Source organism: Amphibalanus amphitrite, unplaced genomic scaffold (genome assembly GCF_019059575.1).
Source record: "Amphibalanus amphitrite isolate SeventyFive unplaced genomic scaffold, NRLGWU_Aamphi_draft 002371F_arrow, whole genome shotgun sequence".
Taxonomy (NCBI): domain Eukaryota; kingdom Metazoa; phylum Arthropoda; class Thecostraca; order Balanomorpha; family Balanidae; genus Amphibalanus; species Amphibalanus amphitrite.
Genome location: NW_024883829.1, coordinates 430 through 19,920, shown reverse-complemented (window position 1 = coordinate 19,920; position 19,491 = coordinate 430). Strand labels below are relative to the sequence as shown.

General features: G+C 50.0%; 2 protein-coding genes across 2 annotated transcripts; one reads left to right on the top strand and one right to left on the bottom strand.

Moving 5' to 3' along the window:
* Positions 1 to 87: 87 nt before the first annotated feature.
* On the bottom strand, positions 88 to 14,076 carry LOC122376881 (exocyst complex component 2-like). The gene is made up of 18 exons (XM_043356868.1): positions 13,969 to 14,076; positions 11,816 to 11,931; positions 11,416 to 11,568; positions 10,814 to 10,961; positions 10,318 to 10,513; positions 9,808 to 9,922; positions 9,254 to 9,468; positions 8,880 to 8,995; positions 8,377 to 8,518; positions 7,834 to 7,980; positions 7,162 to 7,385; positions 6,539 to 6,815; positions 6,067 to 6,248; positions 3,065 to 3,177; positions 2,598 to 2,719; positions 2,028 to 2,212; positions 1,642 to 1,704; positions 88 to 1,285 (listed from the first exon to the last, which is right to left on the bottom strand). Exons 2-18 carry the CDS (start codon positions 11,922 to 11,924, stop codon positions 1,186 to 1,188), a joined length of 2,607 nt encoding a protein of 868 aa, XP_043212803.1. The 5' UTR covers positions 11,925 to 11,931; positions 13,969 to 14,076; the 3' UTR covers positions 88 to 1,185.
* A 1,735-nt stretch (positions 14,077 to 15,811) lies between these two features.
* On the top strand, positions 15,812 to 18,566 carry LOC122376880 (polyribonucleotide nucleotidyltransferase 1, mitochondrial-like). Its single transcript, XM_043356867.1, is given in 2 exon segments — positions 15,812 to 17,996; positions 17,998 to 18,566. Coding segments are annotated over 2 exon segments (2,310 nt in total). The 5' UTR covers positions 15,812 to 15,959; the 3' UTR covers positions 18,271 to 18,566.
* The last annotated feature ends 925 nt before the right edge of the window (positions 18,567 to 19,491 follow it).

Below are 19,491 nucleotides of genomic sequence, written 5' to 3'. Positions count from 1 at the left end.
ACCATACGAAATTGCAACAGCGCGACTGAACACTAGACAATGTAAAACTGATCGCCTGAGTCACTTATTGCTTTCCAAAACTCTGGCGGTAATGGAATGAATGTATTTGGCAATCCAATATCCATGCCAGACTGCTATCAACGCTATATGTATAACTTCAGCGTTGAAATTATGGACCGGTCTCCACATATGACATTATACAACTTGTAAATAATCTGACCACTGCGTGTACACCTAACTTCAATACAATATAACATATAAAGCTACGATAGCGAGCCAGCACTCGCATCCCCCATGAAACAGTGCAGCAACGGTCGGACTTTGAGGGCAACATAACTTAGCACTTCGTAACGTCTGGCTTCATTTAGCATCGGCCATCGAAATAACACTACCTTACTGAACTGACTGCACACACATGTCGTTAAAACATTGATTACAGCAAACGGCGGCCCATGATTAAGTCCTGCAGATGACATCCTTTGTTGCAAAGTAATCGAAAATCATATGCCGCTGCAAACTCTTCCATAACCCACTCAATTACGCGTCTTGCAATCACTCAATCGCACTCATTCGGTAACACTGAAACACTCAATAGGTACACTTAGGTCTTGCATTCAGTGATAAGATTCCTGTCATACACGGGGTGCACCACACCCCCTCCAAAATTCCATCACAGACGCACCACGTGGTTCCTCGTCATCAAGGTAAGGCTTCTTCCCATTTTCCAACTTCCTTCCAAATGTATCACAAGCTTGTCAGCATCAAAAAACGCCCTGAAGTGACCTTCCGGTCTTCACATGCGTCCGTTTTGTTTGACTCGCGACATTTGCATACGTTTGCAGCACGAATTTGCCGTTACAGACCGGGCTGGTGAAATAAGGCAGATAGCCGTTGCGCAGGTCTCTTTCGAGCGACGGGAGACGGTGACGGTATCAGATTCGAGGTGACATTGTGGGCTGCGGGGAACTTCTCACGCCTCCCGCCTGAAGCATTCTCGTCACACTCAAGGAATTCCACTGTACTTCTTTAACGACGTAACGACTTCTTTGGCGTCGCCATCACCTTGCCCACGGTACCGTTCCCACCAGTCCGCCTGCTAACCAGCGTAAGCCCAGACTGGGACATATGCACTGTGCCGTGTGCACCACGGGAAAATAGGCAACCCTGGAGTACGGAGCACCAAGCTCAGTCCGATGAGAAATCCTCCAGGGTGGGCTCCCTGGTGAAGCACATCATCTGTAGCCGCATGTTGGACCGGAACTTCTTCAGCAGGTCCTCCACCAGTCTGCAAGAGCAACAGCGGATAAGCGAGAATGTAATGAAGTAGGTAGGTTGCATTATGCTAATGCAAAAGGATTCTAGTTTGCATATTTAGGTAATTACTTCCGTTCATATGGAATTTCCACGAAAAGTTCCCTAAATATTCCGTGCGAAAGTCGTCAAAATAAAACCTGCCAGCCGTATTTCATTGGCAGCTGGGCGCTGGCCACACATTGTTGCACGTAAAACGCTACGCATAACTGTCCTTCACGAACTGGCTGACAATGACGGTGCAATGGCGTCACGGCACTGTCAGGTTAATACCTAGCTAGCGGGGATCTCTATGGACGCCAGGAAGCGAGACTGGGTCGCCGCTCTTACCGTTTGTCTCCGGCGGGGTCCTGGTGGTTGGGCAGGGACTCCGAGGCTTCAACAAACGACACCCTGGGGATAGCAGGAGCCAGTCAGAAAGGCGCATCGGTACAACTTTCATTCAAATGTAGTTTCAACACACATCATAACACGCAGGATACAGGATGATGTGCGAACACATCATGTCGCCCCTGAAATGTGTATCTGTCCGCCGCGAGTCTCTCTTCGTAAAGTCTCTAACCACTGTGCCAATCATGCAATATAAAGGTACAGCATCCCTTTGTTCTTTCTTTCCCACTCCCTCTCCTCTTCTACCCACCGTGCCGACTCTGTAATATAGAGCTGCAGCAGCGTCTCGCCTCCCTCCCTCTCTCCCAATCCCTCCCTCCACCCACCGTGCCGACTCTGTAATATAGAGCTGCAGGGTCTCCTGCAGGGCGGCCAGGTCGAGCCGGGCCTGCTGGCCGCCGGCCGGGGTCATCCGCGCCACGGAGGTCATCAGCCGACTGAGCTCCTCGGCCACGCCCTCGACTAGGTTACAGAGCACGCGACGCACCAGCAGTGGGGAGACGTAGTATACCTGGTGGAGGGGGGGGGGGGGGGCGGTCATAAACAGATGCCACAGTGCACACACTTTTGACAACAACAAAAACGAACAAACAAACTCGGGGGGGTAGGTACCACGATAAGCAGTGACGTCAAGGTCAGATGACTCTTCTGGGTCAGATGTTATAAAAGTTTTAACTACTGGAACTATATAAAGTATATAACTACAGAAAATAAAGCCAATGTAGCAAGCTCCATCTGAAGCGATATTATTTACGTAACAGAAAGCGAAAGAATTGTGACAGTGTGGTTAAAAGCAGCATTCATGACATTGGCAACCCCGCTATTCTCAGCGCGCTCCCTGACCGCATTCAACAGGCATCCACCCCAGGCACCGCCAACCAGCGGCGACTGCCCACCTCGGCGTGGACGCCGATGCAGTTCATGATGACCTCCTTGACGTATCCGCGCACATCCGTGGGCGGCTGGAGCACAGCCGACCAATCGAACTTGCCCTGGTACATGGACATCTCGATTATACCTGAGGGTCGGTTGATAGTTTCATTACCCTTGCGTCACATGGCGCAGCGTACATTAGGACGTTTTACCGAAAACGTTAATCGTTGTAGCGCGGCATCACCGTGTATGAGGTTGGTGTAAGCAAAATGCAGTGAAATGCCAGTTCGATATCACCAATCAGAACCACATTATTACGCTCAAAAAGCGATAAAACTTCTGCCAAGCATTCTGACCAATTCCGGTTTGTATTCGTGTTATCAAAATATCCGATAAGAGCGAATAATTGACTACCTCATCCACAACCATATGCTACCACAGTGGTGGCAATACGTTTCCCCAGCGACACTGCAGTGTGCGCGTCACCTACCCAGTATGGGGTCGGCCTTTTCCTCCATGTAGGCCTCGAACAGCTTCTGCTCTAGGTCCGAGAGCACGTCGGTCACCTTCTGCAGACCCTGGCGCACCTCCGACGCCGGAAACCTGACACACAGAAACATACATACAGATTCGTCACCTTCTGCAGACCCTGGCGCACCTCCGACGCCGGAAACCTGCCAGACACAGACATACATACAGTCATCTTCTGCAGACCCTGACGCACCTCCGACGCCGGAAACCTGAGACACAGACATACATACAGTCATCTTCTGCAGACCCTGGCGCACCTCCGACGCCGGAAACCTGCCAGAGACGGATATATAAAAGCATGTTAGATCATAAATTGTCGACGGACAGGTGATTTGTTTTTAGGTTTGCTCGCCGACAGCCAATTTCGATTAGCATGGCCCCGTAATTTAACCCTCTAGTGCCCCCGGTATCATATCTGTAAGTCAATTTGCAGAAAATTCGCCCGCTAATCATAGAGGTGAAAATTGTTGAAAACCCTGCTGTATCAGAAGTGGTACGTCTTGGCAACCACCTGGTGGCAAAATTTTTAAGTAATGATTTCTCAGTTTCCCACCAGGTGATTTTGAAGAGGGTCAGTTTGTCCTTTGCCGAAAATCAATTTGAGATGCAAGTGTAAATTTAAGCATTTTGAAAACAAAAAATTAGTTATTTGGAAAGAAACTTGGTATGCCGTGAGACAAATGTTCAACATATATCATAGTATGTTGCAAAACATCGCAACTTTTTCAGGGTCAAAGATATGGACCCCTATTTTTTGGGGATACTAGATATGATACAGTGGGCATAGCACTCCAATATTTTCTATGAAATTTTCGCCGCTGCAACATACGGTGTGCCAATACCAAAGTTTTCTAAGGTGATAAGCATTGCAATGGCCTGTGAGTCATTGCAAATGACGATGGTACAAGATGCATAAATTTGTGAAGTTCGCACCTCTTGCGCCAGATAACTCTATTTCGCTCCAAACTTAAAATGTCATAACGATAATGGTACGCTTATGCCGCCTCTCATCCTTGTCAATCTTCCAGCATCTAGCTTTCTATGAGTGGCCTTACATGCCTCATACATCTCGACTTTTCTAACGCTCATAGGAATATGGTTTTGCAACTGTTTGACGATGACAATAGTGAACTTTTTGATTTGCAGGACACTAGCAGACCATATCTTCTAAAACCACGTTAGGAATGACATGCTATCGATGACAAGCTTGTTGATTTCAAGGAACGATCATCCGTGCGAGCATTTATACTCGTGAAACCAAAAATTGAGACTTGATGTTAGGGACAGGAGGATTCAGCGGTCTCTTGCACAATTTCGATATTCCAACAGGGGTTGTGGACGGGCTTATTTATGTCTTGTGGGTCTATGTGTTAGCTGGGCATGGCTGAAGACTTGCATTAGCAGCCAGCCAGCATTTTTCATTCATATTGGAGAACGACTCACAATTTGTTTGCGATTCAAATCTCCTCCGTTCATCCCAGTAGTAAGAGATTGAATGTGGAGTGGAAAACTATATCGTCATCTTCAGAGGAAGCTGGCTAAACGGGCTCGCCATGAAGACAGGCTCCGGACCGAAGGCCGTGGTTCCTTTGCTTTCCTATCTAAGAAGTAGGCAACCATGCACTGCTGCCAGGCTCCAGCAGGTGCCTGACACCTGGCAAGCATTTTCACTGCCAGGTATGTCATTTGTTGTCATATATTGACATATACCGCCAATTGTGGTAGCTGAGTGCCACTGAACAAAAAGGATTTATAGGTACTAAAACATGGATACTATTTTTGTACTGACCACAAGAATAAAAGTTAAAGTACGGCATTGCGTAATGCGTATGCTCACCTCCATATGAGGTCAATGAATATTGTGCAAGTTCCTGCCGATCGGTGCACAGTTACCTATACCTTTGTTGTCTGACACGTACAACGGTTATTGCACTGGTCAGTGCGCGGCTGTTATACTGGCGCCGATGACATCAGGACCGCACGACCAGTCAAAGTACTAACTGCCGATTCACAGGCTGAGAGTTTCAGTCACCCGAGATTGTCCAGCTATCATGAAGATAAACCAACATCGTCTTTGGCATTGATTCCGGTCCGTCGGCAGGCTGTCCAGAATTTTGCATTAGAACTGCTTCACTTCAACCACTTACCGCGAGCCAACTGTAATGTCTTCATTTCTATATCAAGTACCTATGCATAACGCATCTACGTTTGAGAAGCACGGCCCACATTTCTGAATTATGAAAAAATTGCACAAGTGCAACGCGCTGTATCGTGGAAATTGAAGGAATAGAAGGCACTCGTAAATAGATGCCTATGATTAGCGTTGTTCCCTAAGCACCGACTGAAAGGACATTTTGATACAAGAAGGATGCCGATGAAATATTAAGAAAATGTTCTGATAAAAAGTGCACAGTAAAGGATGTCTTGTTGGCATTTTACACATTTTAACTGCCACTTTTATCACTGCAATTTTTAATAATATATATTTTCTCATCTATGTCTTCACTTCCTTCTGTGTGGTCTGATACCACTAAAAATTACCAAGTGGAATGCCCAATGTATCATATTTGATACAAAATTTATTTCCGAAATTTGAACTGCGAAAAAATATTTGACTCCAGATTTCGAACAAGGGACCCAAAATGAATCATATGTCACAAGGTACTAATTTTAGGAACCGTGGAACTATGTGTGGGCATTAGAGGGTTAAAATAGTACTATGCCTAAAATTGCACTCAGCAGTTCGCAAAACATAAAACATGTGCTTGTGCTATTGTCAACAAAAGTGAGGATATTCTGAATAAGTAGTCAATATCCAAGCCACGAAAGCGTAGTGGCCCGTCGGCTCCTCAACATCAGCTCACCCCTCACACTCGTGCGCGCAGCCCGCCACTCGCCATTGCCACCTATGCGACTCCAACCTATCTACCCCGTTGGCCCTCACATCACCCCGCTCCTCACCCGTGTGACGTAAACACCCTCTCCAGCTGGGGTGCTCGGCTCACACGGAGCACATGACAGTTGGAGAGCACCAGCAGCAGGCGGTGCTCCACACTGGGCGACTCACGCGCCGCGCCGCCCGGCTCCTCAGAGTCCTCGCCATCCTCCGACTCTGTGTCCTCAAACGCCAGACGCTCCAGCACCTGGCGGAAACAGCGGGAGGAGGAGGAGGACGGATAACGGTGCGTCAAACGATTATCTTCCAGGCTCGCAAAACGCTAACAAAACGATGATGAAACTCCACTAAGACATCGACTGGCACTCAACTACCAGCACCACCCAGGTTGACGTTTGACAGCAACACGGACTAACTGAGAAATAGCACCTAAACGCGCACTCTTACAAATCCAATTAGACTTTTTCCCTATCGTAATCGTTCTCTTCCCATCTCTCATCTCACCATCCGTACGTCCACTCCCTTATCTTCACCCACCTGAGCAAACGTGGCCACCAGGTTGTAGACCAGCACCACCACATCCTTCCGCACGGTATCGTTCTCCATGAGGGCGCTCTCCTGCGGACCTCCCGTCAGTACCTGTTCCTCCGCTTGCCCCACCACATCGGTTACCACCGACACAAACTGTGTCAGCAGTCGCGTGTAGCCGTATCCACTGGCGTCCAGGGTGGGCTCCAGGGCCCAGGCGTCGCGACCCACCAGCTGACGAACTGATTCCATGGTGCGACGGAACATGGTCATCAGACAGTGCTTCCTGTGGGTGGGAGAGTGGGGGAGGGGTGGGTTAGCAGGGGTTGGGTTAGGTAGGTCGGCAGACTTGGGTGATTTATGATGTAGGTATACTCGAGCGTTTTGGCTGAATTATACATCCATGAACTGGAAAACTATCAGCATGATAAAAAAACGGTTCATTATTTTCAATGGCGTAGTAAGTGCTTGTTTAGACAAAATAAGCAGTAGTTAGTAGTTACACATAAATATTAGCCCAAACAATAGCCGAACCATCACACCACTCACTACTTGACGACTCCTTTCAAGATCTCTATCTTGCCACGACCCCACATCACCATCCGTCACACCCAACCAACCGTTTTACCCACCTGAGGTCAAACACCAGCTGGCTGACCTCGTCCAGCGCGTCAGCGGAGACTCCGAGCGTCTGTAGACTGCCATATGTGGCGGTCACCTCCCTGAGACAGGCCTGTAGCCACACGGGCTCCCGCAGAGAGTCCGACCAGGCGTACTCGGGAGAGTCGGCCGTGTGGGGTAGGAGGGCGCCGCGCACCAACGCGCACCACAGCTCCACCACACCGCTCACCAGCCGCTGTCGGTGAGAAAAACGAAGGTGAGAGGTGAGAAATACAACCGAATTGTGAGAAATACGGCGGAGAGATAAGATATACCTCGAGGCGAGGTATGGGAAAGAAATACACACTGCGATGTGAAACATCAGCGAGAAACACGGCAGTGAAGTGATGAAACACGGCAATGACGTGGTGGTAGACCTTAGGCGACATAGGCGAGAAACCACACTGTGAAGTGAGATACAATGATGGGCGAGATATATTGAGATGAGGAATGGGAACGTCAGACGCATAAGGATATGAGGACAGTGCGAGAAACATCACAGCGAAGTGGTGACACACGACGGTAAGAAATACCAGCTGATCTGTGATCGGGGGAGTGGTAAGAAGAGGAGGTGATAAGCGAAATATGTAGACTGGGAGACGACGTAAGGGAGACCGAAAACTCATGCCGGTGCGCCACTTTACCTTGAAGTCGGGTTTTCTGGCGGTATCGGGAGCGGTGTGGAGCTCCCCCTGGAAGTAGCACTGACCCAGTTTGAACAGACCAGGAAACTTGCCCGTCATCCGATCGGCCACGTCCTCGATAAACAGAACGATTGGTGGCGCTGAAGTCTGTGGGGAGAGGGAGTAACAGCGGTCGGGGGTTGGTCTTAGATACGCCGGGGAGGTGCCAGTGGTGCCACGATGCGCAAACAGTCATACAAATACGGTGCATTTACGCAAAATAAAAACATCAACTTACGTTCAGTGAAGCGACACAGATAAGCAAAACTGGGCCCAGGAAAACAACCATCAAATATGAGTGAATGGAACCAACACGAAACGTTTATCTCTAGCTCACGCTTAGCTGCCAATAGAAACATCAAATATTTATTTTCAGCAGGAAGCATTTAAATAGCTGAACTCGAAGAAAGTTACATCAGCTGGCCTACCCTCATCAGTCGACACTCGACAGTCATCAACCCTCCACCAACTCAACCCTCCGTCTCCCCTGATGGCCACACTTACCTGTCCATCAACAGCGCCGCCGGCGGCCGTGACTCCCGCGTACTGCTGGCGACACGAGGTCAGCACCTTCCGGATGAAGGCATGCTCCGAGAGGATACACTCCCAGCCGACGTCGCCAGTGGTGTCCAGGCTCACCAGGTACCTGAGGGACGGCGGGAGACAGGGGCGATTGTGGTGAGGTGATTTTTAAGGGCAAATGATGTGAAAGACAGGTTTAAGGAAAGACACCGGGCATATACTTTATAAAAGGCTACGTCCTTCGGAGTAAATATTATGGCAGAAATGCGACTAAAAACAAAGGTACTTAAATAGCACACTTACAGTAAACAAAGATGATGGTGAAAGGACGTGATAGCTTGATGGACACAGTCGTAGCCTATATTGAGGTCAATAACAATATAACAAGTGCGGTTTCACGCCGTTCGAGGAACATATCACTCCACAAGTAACACCTAAAAGAAAGTTCACTGCACTCATGGGTGCATTTATCGATTTCAGCTTACCGAATGATCTGCCGCTGTTCTTCGAACGAGCCGTTGACTTCCTTCAGTTTGGCCTTGAGGATGTCCCGCAGGTTGGCTATCTTAGTCTCCACCACCGCCATCACCTGTTTGAACACCTGCGGACAGCGACGGGAGGCGAGGATCAGCAAAATAGCACAGCAGGAACCACTGCAGAGCACGACACGAGCCATGTAGAGCACATGGAGGTAGGTAAGGAGCACGGTACGAGTAACAGCGGAATATCACACATGCCCAAGGGAACATTGCAAAGGCACAGCCCTCACCCACCCCATGATGGGATTCCCTTCCCAGCCCCACACTCTCTCACCAACACTCTTCTCACACCCCAACACTTCCCCTTCCCCATCACCTACCTGGACCTCAGAATCGGCAAACAGTCCTCGCGCCTTGGCGTAGTCGTTAATGATAACGTCAAACTCTCGCCGGCGCATGTTACGCTCGATGTTGACGGGAAGGTAGAAGAGGAAGCGGTAGCGCTGAAGCACCGCCAGCGCCGAGCGAGTCGAGTCTGCGCGGTCCTTGCGCCGCAGAACGTCTTGGAAGAGCTTGTCGGCTTCCGCCTTGCTGGCTGCACGGCAGGCGGAACGGTTGGTGTGAGCATGACTGGGCGTGTGACGCATATCGTGGGTACGAATGGCAGAGAAGCACTTGACTAGACCCTGGACAGTGGACAACCATCCATAATAAACTTAAAACAAAATGTTGTTGAAAAAAAAAACTAAAAAAACAATACAAACTCAACCAGATATGGTTCTGTTCTGTGTCACCTTAACGACTAAATGGCGCCCATCCACCCAAAACACCAAGTTTTTACTAGTGAACACAATAATCGCCACGTCGCCAGATACACATATAATATAAACTAATGCCCCCTACCACCTCCCCCCCCCCCCACTCGTTCACCTACCGTTGATGGCCTGGTCCATGGTAACCATGGGGTCGTGTGACGAGGTGTGTTTCTTAAACAGCTGTCGCATCTCCGACAGGGCGTCCAGCTGGTCAATCACGAGGCCGGCGTGATCCTGGAACAGGTCAAGGCGGTCAGCAGGCTCGACAACACCAACAGAGGCGCTCGGAACGGGATATTTTGGCGAATCAGCAGCGGGGAATGCTGTTGTCGAAGAAAGAATGCATATTGATAAGGGTTAGGTAATCAGTACTGGATCCGTATAACAAGGTGTTAATAAGCAATGCTCGGTTACACAAATGCTTTTACTAGAGCCAAGATCGTCTGCCCTTGAACGCTAATAAAAGACACTTTCTCACAACTTAAACATTATTTCAATTAAACTCCATCCTAAACACATTTGGGCTGGTATATTGCACCATCAGCCTGATAACACAAAATAAGCAAAAGTCACCGACCCCTAACGCTACGATCTATGATCTCGTCCAAACGGTGTGCGCCCAGTCCCACCTTGAGAAACGTGAGCTGTCCCTCCTTCTCTGCGTTGACCTTCCTCCTGAGAAAGCTGAGTCCGGCGCGCAGGTCATCGTAGCCACTCTGATGGTGGTTCTCCAGTAGGAACCAGGCCGGGTGGAACTGTTCCGAAAACAGGCTGCCCGACCTTCCGGGGAACATCTCTTCCAGCTCGTCCTCCGGGTAACGCACCCTGCAAATCCGGGGAACGGGGTAAGGGGTGAGAAGCGCTGAATTCTGACAGTGGGGAGGATTAAAAGATACAATGTCACGATGAGGAGGAGGGGTCAGAATGTAGGCATATCGCATCACTGCGACATGGATAATTGCCCAGCTAGCTGCGTGTGTGTCGCGTCCACCGCCAACGAACCGTAGCAAACATTGCCTACACAAACAAACAACATATGCTACACATATGCTACAGTGACAGGCAAAGTATAGGGATGGACTTGCGCTTCGAAGAGAGTACGCTCGCACGTCCATCCCCACTCACTCGTAGCCCTCCATCGAGATGCCGAGTACATCCTCCTGGCCGAGGTTGTGGGTGGAGACGAGCTCCTGAAGGATCTCCTCGCGCTCCTGGCCAAAGTCGCGCAGCCACACGGACGACTCTTTTAGGTGGCCGACCACCTGGTCAACACCTGAGGGCAGATGTGTCAGGTACAAGGGTCAATGAAAGGTGTCTGGTAGCGTGACTTGATCCGCCGTTCGGTAACACGAGACACTGACAAAACAAATTATACAGGCTGATTATTCAATGAGGCTGAAGCAGCAGAAGAATAGGGATCTAGACATCGGTGGCTGGTAGCTGCACTCTGCATTACTCGATCGTAATCTAGAGAATAAATTGCATGCTGTTGTCAAAATCGGAGTACTGGCCGAAAACGTGATCATGTTGCTACACAATAGTCACGGAAATATGATCAGATTTGCTTCTATCAGTCACTTACAAACACAAATAAAGCCCATTTCACTTACGAAATGCAGTGATCAATCATCAAGCTGTATAATATGAGTGAGCAACTATCGATTCCCTTTGTTTGCGAGCAAACAGTACGCATCTACTTCATCTACACATTACCAGTAGGTACTGACCTCTGAATTTGACGGTACAGGAGCCGACGCCACCGGAGGCCGTGGTAATGATGACGTCACAGTGACCGCGGGAGGTACCCGAGAGCAGGACGATCTTGTTGGGGCTGTGCCACTCAGCAGTCAGGGTGCTGTCCCATTCACCAATCATTACACCTGGTAATGGCAGATTGTAGCATCAGGTTGTAAGTATGGATGTCTTAGGTAGGTACATACCTACGTTATGACATAAGTGATGACCCGCTCATTATGTAGAGTCACATTTATAGATATTAGAATTGCAGCCACATAACTTAGAACAATTAACATTACCTATCTTGCAATCTTTTCATGGCAATAAATCAGAATTGCAAGCAAAATATTCATCAATAAAGTATTATGCTTAAAAATGAGCAGCACTTACCCACGACATCCTGTTGGCTCGTGCCCAGGTTCTCTCCTCGCACTGTGACTTTGGTTCCAGGGGGTCCTTCCTTCGGAGAGATCCCTGTCACCACTGGTGGTGGTGCCATCTTCAGCTGAAATGGATTTATTTTGGGTTTTTAGACAGTTCTATAGCATGCTTGAACTGATGCAGATTGTGCAGAGCTGTTACGCAGAGATTGTATGATGCTGGATGAACTTTGAACTTTGAAGCATGAAGCATGAACCACCACAATTGACAGGTCTCCTGTGCGAAACCTTGGAAGTGTTGTGGTACCTAACTGCAATTTTGTCACTTTGTGTACAACATATATTTGGTAGCATGTATAGGATTACTGGTATTGGCCCAGACTGGAAAATAATTCATGTTACCGTTGACAGGCCCAGTGTAATGGACAGCTTCCACCAAAATGTTAGCTCAGCATCTGGCGCAACTCACTACTCAGTGCACCAGAACTTTTGCACCTCCTGCCCACCAAAACTTTGGCGCACACAGGAATGAAGAAATTTTGGCCCGAAAAGACCTAACCTTACCTAAAGACACTCACCACACTCCACATTCACATGCTTTGATTGCCTTCCTACCCACCTACACTAAAGCCAGACTGGGAAACATCCGCACACTACGCCGGACGCCCGTGAGACCCTCATGCGGCGAAATACGGCGTAAGCGATTTTGCGCTGAAATTTCTCCATAATTTGTGTCGAAAGTTGGGTGCCTATTTGTGCCAAAATTAAGCTACTTTTACATAAAGCACACGTGCACATCCACCGGCCAAGGCTATATCAACCAGTCCAGACAGAGCGCTCCGAGGCCTTCGACGCTCTCCCACGTTTGAGCGTCCGAATTGGTTGATCTTTCCATGGAAACCCAATACCACAAAACGCGTAGCGCACTGCAGCGTCGTGCCGTGAAGCAAGGCCGGTGCTGAAAGTTCTGGAGCTTCAAAAATCGGCGGAGTGGTGTGTTCGAGGCTGGCGAGCGCCAGCAAGGGCCGGGCAGCGGAGCAGCACGTGCTGCGGCACATCAGCCTCTTCTCAGCACACGGCGCAAAGCGCCCCAGGGCACCGTTTATCCAGGCACTGCTGGCTGCTCCTGGCACGCCGCGGAGGGAAGACGGCCGATTCGGTGCAGGTCCTGAAGCGAGCGGCTCCAGTGGCCCGCGTTCATCTGGTGCACCGAAACGGCGTCCTCTCGGTCCTCACCGCGTTAGGGAGCGGCAGCGTGCTCCCGAAGAGAGGCTTGAATAGTGACTCGAACCAGTTGTCGCGCTATTGACGCGAGGCCGCATAATGAGCCGCCCGGGTCAGCGAGCGGAGTTCCGAAGGCAGGGTGGCCGCTTGTTTCAGCGTTTCGCCAAGTTGTCCATGCTCTCATTCCCCTCTACCCCGCAGTGGGTAAGAACCCATTGCAGGATTACTTTGCAACGCTCGAGTCTCGACATTGCTCAACAAAGTCTTCCATACCTATTTCCGTGCTGAGGGTGAGGGCCTCACCTGGGTGGCTGCTCCTCCACTCAGTAGACTCAAGCCGGCTCATGAGTCTGAGCATGCAATGACAGGGGCGGGGCGGGGGACAGCTCGTCCCGGACTCTCCCCAGAGCCTCCCGCTGTCCCGCAGGGCAAATCTGCTGCTTGATTGGCCAGTGTGTTAAAAAAATTCAGTGACTGCCATTCGCCAAAAAATTATGCAGCCGCCATGCACAGAAAAATTCAGAGGCAACCATGCACAGAATTTGGTGCATGCGATGTTACTCCGGATGTGCACTGACATTTTCGGCGCAATCTCACCACTAAGCTGGGCATATTCGGCATAACGCGCATGTTTTCCAGTCTGGACCTAAGCACATCAACATAACAAAAAATGATAAATTTGACATAAAAAACCAGAGCCGATAAGTAGGTACCTAACACTGACAGCCCTTGAATGATTGGCACTAGGGCGAGGACTGGGCTGTTTTTTCTTGGGCTCGTATTTGCCTAACTCAAACTGGGAAGCGCCAGGCACCTGGGCACTGAATAAGCCAAATATTCCCACATAACAATTATTCGACAGGTCACGACAAATCATGCAAGAACCATTAAGCTCTAAAACAACAGATAAAAATGAAATAAAATTGAAATAGAGCTCACCTATCACTATCGACGACCGCGCTTCCTAAATAATAGGCAATAGCAAATAATAGCCACTTTAACTTTTGATCTACGCCCACTGTTTCAGTTTTGTAAAATACACATCAGTGAAAATCCAATGGAAATACCCGTTCTAAATGTCAGTCGTGTAAATTTCAGTAAGCGAACGCGCCAGTTGATTCGTTCAATTGAATCTCAAAGAGCATTTAGGAAAAGCCATTGGACAAAAGCTGCTCGCAGCAGTCAATAGAGAACAAATTGATGGTTCCAGACATATTTGACGCAGTGAAGACAAGAGAAATTTGATAAATTTGTTAGGGCCACTAAAAAAAAAAAAGACATTTTGTAATTTGTGCAGTTGTCATCATTCGCGAAGGCACGTGTGTGATTTTTTTTGCTTTTATGTTGGTTGAATAGTATTCTATGACCGTGGGTTGAAGATTGAAATAATGTGATTGGTATGTGAGCCAAATGTTGCTCGAAAATTAGGAGAAAATTCTCTTGTTGGCGTGCACTGCACTAGGGGTAAGCTCATCGTATTATAAACCAGTCCAAGCTTATTGTTATCAATGGCCAATGCGTCTAACCCGCAGCATAAGCCCGCTCGTGCTACGTCTATTGCACCAATACCGATCAAGATATACAGGGTGTTTCACAATAAATGTTACTTTTGAATAGCTTAAATGAAGATCTTACTTGTTCGTAAGTGCGTAAATTCTATATGCATTTTGCTGCAAATTTGTAGTGGTTTTTAGTCCTTACATTTTTTTTTTACAAACCGTCAACGGTTCCATCAGTATGGACGTGCAATGCCAACACCGTCAAAACGGGTCAATTCGCCGTGTACAGATGATGAGGCGGTATGGGTGGTCATGCATTACGGCGCTTTGCGGAGTCCGACCGCAGTGCGACGGAGTTTCGGTAGCCATTTAAAAGGAGGAAGGATATTCCGCCAAAAATGTCTTTCAAACGGGTAGTAGAAAGGTACCAGAAGACTGGAAACACAAGACCAGCCCCGACTCCTGGCCGGACGGCGATCCCAGAGAATCTGGTTGAAAAAGTCATACGGAAGGGTGGCATAGTGGAGAACCCGTGAAGGGGGCTGAACTGAAAGTTATATGTTCATCAGTCCTACTGTTCTGCTGTCTCATGAGGTAATACTCATGAGCCATATTGTAATACATGTCACTGAAACATCGTCGTTTGAAAAGCAACTTTCATTGTGAAGGACCCTGAAGCTTAACAGCGAATTGACCTGTTTTGATGGTGTGGACATTGCACGTACATAAAGAATGCAGTTGATGATTCGTCATAGTTTTTGTAAGGATAAAAATCCCGAAAGAATTTGCAACAAAATGAATATGGAATTTATGGGTATACGAATAGCTGAGGTCATTTTAAAAGCTTATCAAAAGTAACGTTTATTGTGAAACACCCTGTAGATACTGATACAGGATGAAAGTGCCAGGCCAAACGCTAGGTTAGGCCGGTCTTTCCGACCCAGACATCTAACCTGAACCCTTGAGCAGGGCACAAGACCAAGACTCCTTGCTTGGCACTGGAATGGATCTCATTAGTGTCATCAAGCGACAAGCATCTCAGTTCTCAGCCAACAATATTTGAATCTATGGCAGACCATGCTGAGTCTAATTGATCAGATGCTTAAATATCAAAGTTGTTGCTTCTCTGCACGTGCAATAGTACCTGCTAACTACTTGTGTATATTGAGATGTAGGTATTATGAAAACCTGTGCCATGCTCCTACATATGATTTGTTTAGGTGTGATGCAGAAAGTGACCTGTCAAATATATGCCAACATGTTGTATTCTTTCTTTCAGACTACATCCAAGTTCAGAAGCAGCTCATTGCTCATGCTCCCAATGTCTAAAAATTAAGGACTAAGGACAAAAAACTAAACTTTGATGGCATCCTGCTGGTAAAGTTTACATCATTCATTCACTGCCAATATCTGAATCACACAGCAACGACAATGAGCCTCTTATGGCTGCGTTGGCGGCTGGGGCGTGCCGCTCTGAGACGGGCGTTCTCCTGCTGTGCACGCCGCCCTGCCGCCTGGTCGGAGCTCAGCTCCGGTTCGGTGGAGGTGTCCCTGGGCGGGCGGCCGGTGCGGCTGGCCGTGGGCGAGCTGGCGCGGTTCGCGGACGGCAGCGCCACTGCCCAGGACGGCGACACGGCAGTGCTGGTGACGGCGGTCAGCCGGCCGCGGCCCGGCCCGGCGCCCGGCTTCCTGCCACTCACCGTCGACTACCGGCAGAAGGCGGCCGCCGCTGGCCGGATCCCCACCAACTTCCTGCGCCGGGAGCTCGGGCCCAGCGAGCAGGAGATCCTCACCAGTCGGCTGATCGACCGCTCGCTGCGCGCTCAGTTCCCGGCCGGCTACGCGGCTGACACCCAGATCACGTGCAACCTGCTGGCTGTGGACGGTGAGCGGCTGCCGGACGTACTGTGTGTGAACGCCGCCTCTGCCGCGCTGGCGTGCTCCGATATCCCCTGGGGCGGTCCGGTGGGAGCCGTCAGAGTGGGCTGGGCGGACGGCGAAGCGTTGCTGAACCCAGGCCGGCGGGAACTAGCCAGCAGTCAGCTCAACCTGGTGGTCACGGCCGGCCCGAGGAACACGGTCGTCATGCTGGAGGCCTCGGCGGACAACATTCTACAGACTGACTTCATGCACGCCATCAAGCTCGGCGTCAAAGAAGCTCAGAATGTAGTGCGTGGTGTGCAAGAGCTGGCGCAGAAGCACGGTCGACCGAAGCGCGAGTTCACCATACCGACCGTGGATGACGAACTGGAGGACTCTGTTCGCATGCTGTGTGAGACGCGTTTGGAGGCGATTCTCACTGATCCCCGGCACGATAAGATCTCCCGTGACGAGGCTGTATCGGCTGTGCGCACTGACGTTCTGGAGAAGCTGCGAGCGGACTCTGTGTCTTCCGGTGGTGGTGGCAGCGAGCGCCATGCGGCCGCTACAGACGCGTTCAACCGCCAGTTCCGCGCGCTGTTCCGCCGTCTGGCACTGGAGCGGAGCACCCGCTGTGACGGCCGCGCGCCTGACGAACTGCGCGACATCTCGTGCCGGGTCGGTCTGCACGCACCTCTTCACGGGTCGGCGCTGTTTCAGCGGGGTCAGACCCAGGTGATGAGTACGCTTACCCTCGACTCGGCCGAGGCAGCGCTGAAATCCGACCTCATGTCGGTCATCACGCAAGGCATCAAGCCGAAGAACTTCATGCTGCACTACGAGTTTCCGCCGTACGCCACGAATGAGACGGGTCGGCCGGGCGGTCTGGGTCGGCGGGAGCTTGGCCACGGGGCGCTGGCGGAGCGTGCGCTGCGTGCCGTCGTACCGGAACCGTTCCCGTTTGCGCTACGTCTAACGGCAGAGGTGCTGGAGTCCAACGGCAGCTCGTCGATGGCCTCTGTGTGCGCGGGCAGCCTCGCTCTGATGGACGCCGGAGTGCCAACCACATCAGCCGTGGCCGGAGTGGCCATTGGTATGGTGAGCCGACCCGACCCCGAGTCAGCCGATAGGCCGGGCGAGTACCGCCTCCTCACAGACATACTCGGAATCGAGGACTACTGCGGCGACATGGACTTCAAGCTGGCCTGTACCCACTCGGGCGTGACGGCGCTGCAGGCTGACTTCAAGCTTCCCGGCATGCCGCTGCCTATCATCATGGAGGCAATTTTGGCCGGCCGAGAGGCCACCAAGAAGATCCTCGCCATCATGGGCCGCACGCTGGCTCAGCCGCGGGTGAAGGGTAAATCCAACTGGCCGGTGACGGAACAGCTGACGGTGCCTCCTCACAAGCGTTCGCGGCTTGTGGGTCCCGGCGGCGTCCACCTCAAGCGACTGCTAGCCGAGACCGGTGTACAGGTGACTCCATTCGACGACAGCACGTACACTGTGTTCGCGCCGAGCCCGGCTGCGCTGGAGGAGGGTCGCAAAGAGCTGGAGCGGCTGCTAGAGGACACAGCTGAGCCCGAGTTTGAGTTCGGCGCGGTGTACACAGGCGGTGGTGGTCGAACTCCGCGAGTCGGGCGCCGTGGTGCAGCTCCACCCCCGCTCGGCTCCCGTGCTCGTGCACAACAGTCAGCTGGACGCCAGGCCGGTGCGGCACCCGAGCGCACTGGGTATCAATGTGGGGGATGAACTGCAGGTGAAATATTTCGGCAGGGATCCCGTCAGCGGCCACGTGAGGCTCTCCAGAAAGGTGCTGATGGCGCCTGCTAGCGGCAGGGTGCGGAACTTGCAGCCGAAAGACGTGGAAAAGGCGGCGTGACGGGTGAGTGTAGCCATTGCAAAGTTTGTGTTTTTAGGAATATTCGAATTAAAAGTGCTCCGATGCTTAATTGCCTGAAGTGTTACGCATAGAAGGATTGGAGGACCTAACTGCCACCAGTGCTGGATTCCCTGGCAGCAAGTGATCTGGGAGCTGTTAATTGAATGTTGTTGTGTTTCAAAGGCAAGGCTTATGATTGTGTCATTAAAATGTGCTACGCTGAGCTTGTGAATGACTCGAAATGGCATTACTGTTGTTGATGCGATTTGGTAAATATCGATGGCTAGTGCTGCCAAGCGTTTGTTTATTGGGTGAATACTGAAACGGAGAAAACAGTATTTGCATTTATTGCGATATTATTATATACCCTAATTTGTATCCCGATAAGCACTTTGTAATTTCATTTAGGAATTAGTTTCATCATGTAAAAAAGCTTTTCCATTTTTTACCATGATTATAGATTCTCTGCAAGAAAACTTCGAATAGAATAATGGGGAAATTCGAAATCGTGAACTGCGGGCTGCAAGCAGCAAGTAAAATTCATATGTTTATTTAATGGACCCTGGTTGAATTAGAACTCCACAAACGGCCATGTTCATTGTTCACCTCTCCGAAGAGGGGCGCATCGCAGCTGTTGGGCTTGAGAGCGGTGCTGCAAACGCCCTAGGTGGCGGCACGTAACAACAGAAGATGTCGCTACACGTCGCTGTTCATCGTTCCCGAGAAGACACCGATTGGCGATTTTCTGGGGTGGTATCGACAACCATTGGTGCAGTGAAAGTGAAACCCATCCATTTGTTTGATACGTCTCGTTTTTTCAATTTCGAATTATTTCAAGTGCTGCACCGTGTTATCGACATATTATATTTCTTGTCATGCCCAGGCTATCCTGCATCAGTCGGGCTCCGTCCGCAATCCGGGTCTCGGTTTGTTGTTTTTCTGCCAAATCGCTTGTATCAAATTTCCCGACAATGCGCTGATGCTTACAATTCAGGGCTGCGGCCCTGAATTCTCTCGGGTCTTACATTATCAATGAGACGATACAGTCTTATCGCATTCGATATAGTGCAGGGAAGTATTTTAATGTCTATCCTCAAACCAATGATGATAGCTCACTTACTATTACATTCAATCACTAGTTCAATTCACAGCCGAGACAGTCAAAGAAGTAACATTTAAACAGAACACTGGTGAAAGCTCAATCAGAAATGCCAACGTGCC

Excerpts from the sequence above, each read along its gene's own strand:
- LOC122376881 (XM_043356868.1), bottom strand. The coding sequence starts at position 11,924 with ATGGCACCACCACCAGTGGTGACAGGGATCTCTCCGAAGGAAGGACCC. Across the intron at positions 7,386-7,833 it reads CCAGAAAACCCGACTTCAAG|CGGCTGGTGAGCGGTGTGGT; the intron begins GTAAAGTGGCGC and ends TCTCACCGACAG. Across the intron at positions 2,213-2,597 it reads GCATCGGCGTCCACGCCGAG|GTATACTACGTCTCCCCACT; the intron begins GTGGGCAGTCGC and ends CCCCTCCACCAG.